Below are 10,698 nucleotides of genomic sequence, written 5' to 3'. Positions count from 1 at the left end.
TGACCTTTGACTTCGATGATCATTATTTTGGAACTTGCACTAGTTGATGACCTATTGCTAGATTTGGAAACAGCACTTCGATATTTGGCTCGGTTTTCGAGGTATTAGGTTTTAAGTACTTTGACCTTTGACCTCGATGGTCACTATTTTTGGAACTTGTAGTAGTTGATGACCTCTTGCTAAATGTGGAAACAGAACCTTAATATGTTGCTTCGTTTACGAGTTATTAGGTTTCAAGTACTTTGACCTTTGACCTCGATGGCCACTAATTTTGGGACATGTAGTAGTTGATGACCAATTACTAAATGTGGAAACAGCACTTCAATATGTGGCTCCGTTTACGAGTTATTAGGTTTTAAGTATGTTGACCTTTGACCTCGATGGTTATTATTTTTGGAACTTGTAGTATTTGATGACCAATTACTAAATGTGGAAAGAGCATCTCAATATGTGGCTCCGTTTCTGAGTTATTAGGTTTTAAGTATTTTGACCTTTGACCTCGATGGTCACTATTTTGTAACTTGCACTAGTTGATGACCTATTACTAGATTTGGAAACAGCACCTCAATACGTTGCTTCGTTTTCGAGTTATTGGGTTTTAAGTATTTTGACCTTTGACCTCGATGACCACTAATTTTGGGACATGTAGTACCTGATGACCTATTGCTAAATGTGGAAACAGCACCTCAATACGTTGCTTTGTTTTCGAGTTATTAGGTTTTAAGTATTTTGACCTTTGACCTCGATGATCATTATTTTGGAACTTGTAGTAGTTGATGACCAGTTACTAGATTTGGAAACACCATCTCAATATGTGGATCCATTTAAGAGTTATTTGGTTTTAAGTATGTTGACCTTTGACCTCGATGGCCACTATTTTGGGACATGTAGTAGTTGATGACCAATTGCTAAATGTATGATATTCGTACTCAGCATGGTCGAAAACCCCCATATGCCGAGTTTCATCCAAATCGGTTCAAAGAGCGTATCGAATCGCAATGTTACATAGGTATTCATTGTCTTAAAATAGGGGTTGAAAAAAAATCTTATGTAATTTCTGCTATGGTAAAATAGGGTTTGGAAAAGTAATCATAAAAGGGAATGAGTACACCTCTAAAATGGAGGTGGTTGTGTGTTACGTAGTCTCAGTGTAATTTGTGCTATGTTAAAATAGGGGTTGGAAAATAAGCCATGTTCTTTTATTAGCTGTGCTATGTATTATCTGTTCTGCTGTGTGTTCATAGTCTCAGTGTAATTTCTGCTATGTTAAAATAAGGGTTGGAAAATATGCTCATAAAAGGGAATGAATACACCCTTGCTATGTTACGTATTCTTATGTATTATCTGTTCTGCTGTGTGTTCATAATCTCCATGTATTCTATGCTATGTTAAAATAGGGGTTGGAAAATATGCTCATAAAAGAGAATGAATACACCCTTGTTATGTTATGTACTCTTATGTGTTATCTAATCTTCACTATGTTTCGTAGTCTCTGTCTGATGCGCTATGTTGAAATAGGGGTGGAACGAATACACCCTTGTTATGTTATGTACTCTTATGAAAATGGAGGTTGTTGTGTGTTACGTAGTCTCAGTGTAATGTCTGCTATGTTAAAATAAGGGTTGGAAAATAAGCCATGCTCTTTTATTAGCTGTTATTTCTGTTATGTTAAAATAGGGGTTGAAAAATATGCTCATAAAAGAGAACGAGTACACCCTTGTTATGTTACGTATTCTTATGTATTATCTGTTCTGCTGTATGTTCATAGTCTCAGTGTAATTTCTGCTATGTTCAAATAGGGGTTGGAAAATATGCTCATAAAAGGGAATGAATACACCCTTGTTATGTTAGGTACTCTTATGTGTTATCTGCTCTGCTGTGTGTTCATAGTCTCAGTGTAATTTCTGCTATGTTAAAATAGGGGTTGAAAAATATGCTCATAAATGGGAACGAGTTCACCACTTAAAATGAAGGTCGTAAAAGACCATAATATACCATACTCTAAATAAGGGTGGAACGAGTCTTATGTATCTGCTGTACACGAGTTCACCCCTGTCTCTGTCTGATGTGCTATGTAGTCTGATGCTAAGGGGTTGAAAAATGTGCTCATAAAAGAGAACGAGTTCACCCCTGAAAAAGTGTTCATAAAAGGGTACGAGTTCAATCTGCTCTGCTGTATGTTCGTTATGTTACGTAGTCTGATGTTCTGTGTTCGTAGGGGTTGGAAAATATGCTCATAAAAGGGAACGAGTTCACCCCCTAAAATGTGCTCGTAAAAGAGAACGAATACACCCCCTAAAAAGTGCTCATAAAAGGGAATAAATTCACCCCTAAAATGGAGGTCGTAAAAGACCGTGGGCTCACGGTGTACGGTGGTCAATTTCCCAGGGGCTCGTGAGTTGTCCTAGGTTGTTCTATTATGAGCCAGATCGATCCATTTTCTACTACTAAAGTAGAAGGTGGCACTCAAATATAGAGTAAAAATATTTGAATACGAATATTTTCGACCCGCTTTTTGCTAGAAATTTGAAGGGCGAAATTCATTGTTTGTTGTTGTGTATAATGCTCTTCGAGCAAAGTATATTCATATTTTGTTTCACCCTCGTAACTCAAGTCTCTTCCGAGATATGAACATTTCATGATTTTCGAATTTTCAACAATAACTTCGAAATTCGGAGGAATTTAAATTTGATTTTCTGGCCAAAGTTAACTTTGGATATGACGTACCTTTGATATAAATATCACAGGAATCGTGTAAGGGCACTTTTCACTGCCTTACCCGGCTACACGTTTTGTTTCTTATAAATAGGTCTCTGCATGCAGAGGAATGAATTTTACCTCTAAATTTGACAAAATGTAGTGTTACTTAATTTGACCAGCACCATCTATTCGATAAATTTACTTATGAATCCATTCAATAAATCTTTACCATTCCTATGATGACTATCCCAAAACGAAATCGTGAAATTTGCGTTGTGTTGTCACATAGGAATGAGGTCCTATATACTATCCAGGTGAGTTTGTCGGAACAGCAGGAGATTTGAAAGTGCTTTGACATACTATCGATAGTTGAACTTGAAGATCGAATCGATGTTAAAGATGTCCTGATGGATAGTAAAGCTAAAATTGCAATTATAAGTCTATGTTGTTGCTGAAGTATTATTTTTTAATTCATATTAGATTTTGCACTTGGAGTGTGAGGTATGACAATTAATCGAAGAAATCATCTGCCATTAATCGTTATATTATAAGATCTACTATGTGTGACAAAATCGGTATATGTTTCTCGAATTATTTTGCAACGTTTTATTTAATTTGTTTTGTTGTAGTTAAACAAGATGACGGAGGCTTCACCTACTGCTACGCAACTGATCCAAAAATCCAGTGAAACCAGCCCGCTTTTAATAGAAACTTACTTCGCACAATCAAGTGGTTCCATAGCTCTAAACCCGATGCCACCGAATAGCCGAAATGAAGGTCTTATTGACTGGAAGGAGTTCGTGTGTGGCTGGGGAGCAGCTTTTGTCAATATTGTTATTACATTTCCATTGAATAAGGTTATGTTCCGACAGGTAAGATATCTAGCTACAGTACAATATGTTAGAAATAGATTTTGGCCAACATAGCAAATCCAGTTTCATTATTCATTTGTAGATTCGGAACATCTTATTCAAAGTAATTTGGGTAAACTTTACAATCTACGCTCTAGCTGCGCATCGATAAGTATGGCCGCTTTAAAAGGGTAGAGTAGAGTAAGATAGGGATAAGTAGGGTAAAGTTAATAGAGTGTAATTTCTTGTTTTCGAGTGAGCATACGAGATGGAGCGGGCATTGTATAGTTAACCCGTAATTTTTATCGAAATGTATTACTTATTGTCAGTTAAGTTTCGAACCACGGAGAAAGTACAAGAAACACTTTGTTAAACAAATAAATACGAATTTTAAAAAATTAAGGCACTTGTGTCTTATCGCCGGACCACTTTGAAAACTGCAAAAAAGCACCAAAATGCATTCGGTTATATTTTGTTGGATCACATTAAGTTACGTTAGGTTATAGTATACATGAACCTGCATCAGTTCCCGAAGGAGCAGGACGCTCATACTTTTAGGGATTATTCATTGAGTATGTACGAACTTACAAAGGGGTAACAAAGCGACTTTTATTTACTTATAGACTGATACGAAAATACACAAGAACGTACCTGTACTTTATATCTGCACGTGTAGTGCCCTTGTACTTTATATCTATGACTATTTGTGTGTGTGTGGGGGGGGGGGGGAATTTAACGCATATCGCATGTCTTGTGCACATGGATATTTCTTATTATTGCACTACGTACAAAATTTATGGTATTTCATGTAGAAGTGGTAATAGAACACAGAAGAAACGCAGATCAGGGGGTTCTCCTATACTATTACCTTACGCTAGATTACGTTACAATAGGCGTGCAGTATTACTTTAATACGGATCCATAGTGTAAGTATTAGTAGTAGTAGAAGCAGGAGTAAGAGTAGTAATAGTAGTAGTAGGAACGGGTTAGAAGCCCGGCAGAGGTTGGGTGGGTTCTGTTCTCGACATGAAATGGGCAAATTAAAGACTTGCCAAATTTTTTCTGTACATTTTACAATTTCAAGTTCCGTATAGTAAAACAAATGTACCCCTCGCGAAATAGTCCATCCGCCTCCACATACAGTGCCGCTAACAACATCAAAAACAATCAACAAATACAACCGCTTTCTTAACTTTTACTATTCCACTTATCTTCCTTGTACTCATTCTTCTTCACAAACTTAAATAAATTCTCCAATTGACCCGGTAAATTTCCTAAAATTGGTCCGTCGATACGGCACGTAACCCAAATTAAATTTACTAGCATATCAAGTACACAGAAGTTGTTCAGGAAAATGATTTTGTGGTGCAGGAAGGGAATGCAATATACCGGCTCATTGCAATATGTATTCCAAAATGTGTACAGGTTAACAATGTGAGAACCACTTTTAAATGTTTCCTATTGGTATACTGCTGTGGGGAGTGATTCCATTTCAAATCGTCCAGGGTAGTCCACACGACTGTCTCAGATTTAGCTTATTTTTTGAAATGAGAAACTACATACAAAATTATTAGACCCGTATTTTTTCTTTTCCTGAAAAAAATTCTCTTTCGATATACAGCCTTCCAAAATGGCGGCCCTCCTCTCGGATTGCTCGAAAAACTGAAAAATATGTCAAAAGTTTTATTCTTGAGAAACCAGTATGCTTAGTAACATAAAAGCATTAGTAGGAAGAATATAAAGTAGTATGTTTCGGTGGAAGGGAAAAATTCGTCTGTTGGTCCAATCGGTATCCAATTCACTCGCAACGTTACCATCTTTGGTGAAAATTTTGCTAACTTCAAACATTTTTATTTCCGTTCTCACGAGCTATATCAACCTCTGCTTCTAGCATCGATATCTACTCGATAAGGTCTGTTGAAAATGTAAAGGACTTACGTTTCTGGTGATTACATCCTACGTTATACTATGATGAAAAGCTGAAAATTTCATTAAGACGCCTTGTTTGGAGGCCATTTTCTCAATCAAAAAAAAAAAAAAAAAAACTTAAAAATCTGAATTTCTTACAATTATTGGAAAAGTACCTAAGTATTTAAAATCCCTTAACCGTTCATGCGCCTGCAGCCCCAAACGTTCGAAGTTAGTTACTGAAATTTCGATTTTTGTACTTGGAATGTAAATATTTGCTATGGGCATTTATGTTCTGTACACAAGGCGATTTGAAAGGGAGTATGAAAATTTTAAGAGCTGAATCCTGACATCAAATCAAGTAGAAAAGTTCTTATAAACATGAACCGAATTCAGCTTCGTTTTCGATTTAGTGTTTCAAACTTGTGATCCAAAATCACCTCGCGACAATGGAAAATAAAATATATACTTCGCGTAAAATCAGAAACTATGCGTTAAAGTTATGATGAAGTTCAAAAAGTTGCTTTGTATCTATATGATAATTTTTATGTGCGTTGCAATTCGGTTGGCAGTATTGCCAACTTGGTAGATCTTTTATTTTTTTCCAAACGACACTACTTGCTTTTTATTTGATATTTCGTATTCATTAATGATTGTAAACATCACATGGAGCATAATTTTCCCCACGTCACCACATTTTCGAAAACTTACATGTATTTCATTAAAAGGTTTTATCTCGTGCGGTATTAATAGTTTGCAAAATTGAATGTGAATTTTTCATGTTTACTATCATTAGTAAAACCGAAATGTCGAATAAAACTACGTCTGTGTAAGTTGTAATAATAATAATAAGAAGAAGAAGAACAAGAAGAAAATTTCTTTTTTATTATTGTAGAATCTCTCGTACCTCTACGCATCAAGATCGAACTTGTTCAAGAAGCGAAGTGATATCTGCTGGACAAACTGTAAGGTGTTCAAGAAGTCCTGCTGCAACCACGAGACGGTTCATTACGTGATTCGTTGTCGTGAACATCGTCCAAGTGTTCTCTGGAAGCATGAAAATTGTTTTCACTGGTAACATGACGTTGTAGTGCACTAATTACAGTTTGTGTGAGCATAATAATGGAGAAGTCCTATCTCAGTAAGAACCCTTTAAATGTTGATTATCCTAAAAGGCATAAGAGGATTGTGTACAGAGAATTTTCGACAAAAAAAATTATCTTGCGGTAAAATATGTATTGCGTACAGCGTGCCTGCCAAAACGTAGTATTAGGAGAGGATTATTATTTGTGTAAAGGGTGGTTCGAATATTTACCGTAAACAACTGAATGTGTGTGTGTGATATTAGTGACCACGGAAGAAAGTGTGAAGATGAAATTATGCACCACCAATATAAAGAATTTGTTCCTCTGAATGTACATTTGGAAACCCTTAACCAGACAGTTAACGTACTAAAGATGAATGTGTCGTCATTAAAACGGCCGTTATCGGTGGAACCTAGAGTACGGTGAAGGATTCACCTCTCAAAATTTTTCACACTGCGTTTCAAATCGCCTTGGGTACAGGACACAAATAATCATCCTTCCCTAATAGTTGGGCAGACACGTTGTACGCAATATATATTTTACCGCAAGACAAAATTTTTGTTGAGGATTCTTTCTGTACGCAATCCTCTTATGCCTTTTAGCATAATCAATACATTTAATACGGTCCTTACTGTAATAGGACTTGTCCATTGTTATTCACACAAACATTGTAATTAGTGCACTACAATGTCATGTTACACGTGAAAACAATTTTCATGGTTCCAGAGAACACTAAGACAATGTTCACGACACCGAATCACGTAACAAACTGTTTAGTAGTTGCAGCAGAACTTCTTGAACAAGTTCGAACTTGATGCGTGGAGTTATGAGAGGTTTTGCAATAATAAAAAATATTTCTTCTTCTTCTTCTTTTATTATTATTATTATTATTATTATTATTACAAATTACACAGACGTAGTCTTCATTCAGCATTTTGGTTTTACTAATGATGGTAAACATCAAGTGAAACTCACACTTAATGTTTCAAACTACCAATAATGCAAGAGATAAAACATTTGAATGAAATACATGTAAGTTTTCAAAAACTGTGGTGACGTGGGGAAAATTGTGCTTCATATGGATGTTTACAATAATTAAATATGAATACCAAATACCAAATGAAAACCACGCAGTGTCATTTGGAGACAAATAAAAGTTCTACCAAGTTGGTAACACTGCCAACCGAATTGCGACTGCACGTAAAAATCATCATATTGATACAAAGAAACTTTTTTAACTTCATCATAACTTTAACGCATAGTTTCTGATTTTACGCGAAATATATATTTTATTTTCCATTGTCGCGAGGTGATTTTGGATCACGAGTTGGAAACACTGTAACTCGAAAACGAAGCTGAATTCGGTTCATGTTTATAAGAGCTTTTCTACTTGATTTGATGTCAGGATTCAGCTCTTAAAATTTTCATACTCCCTTTCAAATCGCCTTGTGTACAGAACATAAATGCCCATAGCAAATATTTACATTCCAAGTACAAAAATCGAAATTTCAATAATTAATTACGAACGTTTGGGGCTGCAGCCGCATGAACGGTTAAGGGATTTTATATACTTAGGTACTTCTCCAAAAGTTGTAAGAAATTCAGATTTTTAAAAGTTTATATATATATATATATATATATAAGAGAATGGCGTCCAAACATGGCGTCTTAATGAAATTTTCAGCTTTTCATCATAGTATAACGTAGGATGTAATAATCAGGAACTTAAGTCCTTTACATTTTCAAGAGACCTTATCGAGTAGATTTCGATGCTAGAAGCAGAGGTTGATTGGGCTCGTGAGAACGGAAATAAAAATGTTTGAAGTTAGCAAAATTTTCACCAAAGATGGCAACATTGCGAGTAAATTGCGCGATACCTATTGGACCAACAGACGAACTTTTCCCTTCCACCGAAACACACTACCTTATATTCTTCCTACTAATGCTTTTATGTTACTAAGTACACTGGTTTCTCTAAAATAAAACTTTTAATTTGATATGTTTTTCAGTTTTCCGAGCAATCCGAGAGGAGGGCCGCCATTTTGGAAGGCTGTATATCGAAGGAGATTTTTTTTTTTCAGCAAAAAGAAAAAATATGGGTCTAATAATATTGCATGTAATCCCGTATAAAAAATATGAATGAAATCTGAGACTATGATGGGGACCAGTTGTGTCTTGCCTGGACGATTTGAAATGGAATCGGTCTGGGATAAGTTTGGAACTGAGAGCCAGAATGATGTAAAAAGACACCATATTTACAGTGGAAATGAGTTGATGTTACGTAGGGTAATTACGAAGTACAACCATTAAAAACAGAAAATATAGGAAGAAAGTGTGAATTTTTAGCAAAGAATTCTGTCCTTACAAATTCAAAAATATGCCGCAAGTTTTTATTTTAGTTACTTCGCTAAATGAATCGATTTGTAAGGAACTAGTTCCTCCAAATAGTTAGCTAAATATTACCGAAAACAAGTTCCTCACAAATCGAATCGGTTAGAAATCGTGGTGATTTGGACTGTAAAGTGTATTTTAAATATCACATGTATCAAATGCTGATAGATTTAAAGCCATACCAGTTTTGTATCGTAACACAGGTATTGAATTTATCAAAAATTAAAATTCACAAAACGACAAAAAACTACAGCAAAAACCACACATTTCTAGGCTGCATAAAGGAACATACAATAGAAAATTTGAGACAAAATAACATCTTCCTCAATGCTTTCTCAAAACATAGGAAAAGAACCAAATTACAAGGCTCGAAAGCTAAAATGGAAAAGAACAGGAACGACAATACAGGAAATAAAAAATATAAACCATACGTTAACATATAAGGGTAAAATCGCTTTAACCTCCCAATGCGAACAGCTCAGAAAATTATTTACATATACTTGAAAGGAAACAGCCCTCCACTAACCATGTATCATAAAATCATGGAGAAAATAATTAGAAATATCTGAAATTCTAATTGTTGTAAATATAGGTCGACAACATGAATTATGAATAAATGTTTCTCCCGAATTTTGTAACTAGAAAATTTTCTACTACATTAATAATAGCCACTGCAGCATCATTCCTTGTGAACGTTATGTAAAGCTCAGACTTCTTCTCAAATAGCAACAAACGTTACCAATATGTTGTGTGTATGGCCTACTTATAGAATCGAGGAAATTACGGGAGTGGTTCACAGTAAATTTCTCCATTGACCACTATCCAAAAACAAATAGCCACTGAAACAGGGTTTTATTAATTTTATTGACATTAATAACCGATATAAATTAATTTCTAAGTTGTTCTTTATCTAGGGGAACATCCACCACATTAGACATATGTTGGTAGGAAAACAGCTTAACACAGAGTAGAGGGCAGCACGTGTGAAACGCACCTGTAAAAACGACGCATAGCACATGACGTCAGATCCATACTGCCGCGGTCAAACTGAAAGCAACAGCTACCAGCAGCATAAAGTAAGTGATCAGAGTATAGACACCACGCGACACAATACTTGTAACGAACCTAGTCGAACAGACAAGTTCACAAAGCCAGAACTAAATCACTGAATTGAAGAATCGAGTGCAGTGACCAAAGTAGTTGCTATTACAGGCAGGCCCATATTTAGGTAAGTGCTATTCTGTGCTCCAGCACAGGGTGGCAAAATATTGTTTTTTTTTTTTTTTTTTTTTTTAGATTCACAATAAAGCAATATTTAAAACTAGTAACCCGCAGAGTCCCGCACAAGCGCGAGAAAATATGTTAATGTGTTTAATTCGCTCTACTTACAGTAGTTACTAATTAGGTAGCTTATCTGATTATTTTTAAAAGGTCGGGGCTACGGTGGCTCAGTGGTAGAGCGTTCACCTCTGGTGCTTGGGGTCCCGGGTTCGATCCCAGCCCCCGCCAAGTGAACTTTGTGTACTCATCATCACCGTCTCCTTTAGCTTAACCGCCATAACCGTGGGACGTAAAACTCAAAGATTTCATTTCATTTTTTTATTTTTAAAAGGTCATCCTCTCCCATCTCCACCCCAAGGAGTGAGAGTGAACTTGAACATCATGAAGACTGATACCGTTAAACTCAGTAACCTCGGAAACTATCAATTCAACACTATCTGTCATTTTCGGTTACTTTTAAAATCTCGGCCCCCTCCCTGGAG

The 10,698-nt window shown here is 35.8% G+C and overlaps 1 protein-coding gene across 1 annotated transcript in view; it reads left to right on the top strand.

The window, feature by feature from the left end:
- The first annotated feature begins 3,044 nt into the window (after positions 1-3,044).
- The window catches only part of LOC145693598 (mitochondrial nicotinamide adenine dinucleotide transporter SLC25A51), a 28,302-nt gene continuing 20,648 nt past the window's right edge, over positions 3,045-10,698 (top strand). Inside the window, exons 1-2 of the mRNA XM_081769727.1 lie at positions 3,045-3,201; positions 3,330-3,572. Coding sequence (XP_081625853.1) covers positions 3,339-3,572 — 234 coding nt within the window. The 5' untranslated portion in view covers positions 3,045-3,201; positions 3,330-3,338. The remainder of the gene's footprint in view (positions 3,202-3,329; positions 3,573-10,698) is intronic.

This window comes from Thermobia domestica, chromosome 8 (genome assembly GCF_964235325.1).
Source record: "Thermobia domestica chromosome 8, izTheDome1.hap1.1, whole genome shotgun sequence".
Taxonomy (NCBI): Eukaryota; Metazoa; Arthropoda; class Insecta; order Zygentoma; family Lepismatidae; genus Thermobia; species Thermobia domestica.
The sequence above is the reverse complement of the archived record's forward strand: the minus strand, read 5'-3'. Positions and strand labels throughout refer to the sequence as shown.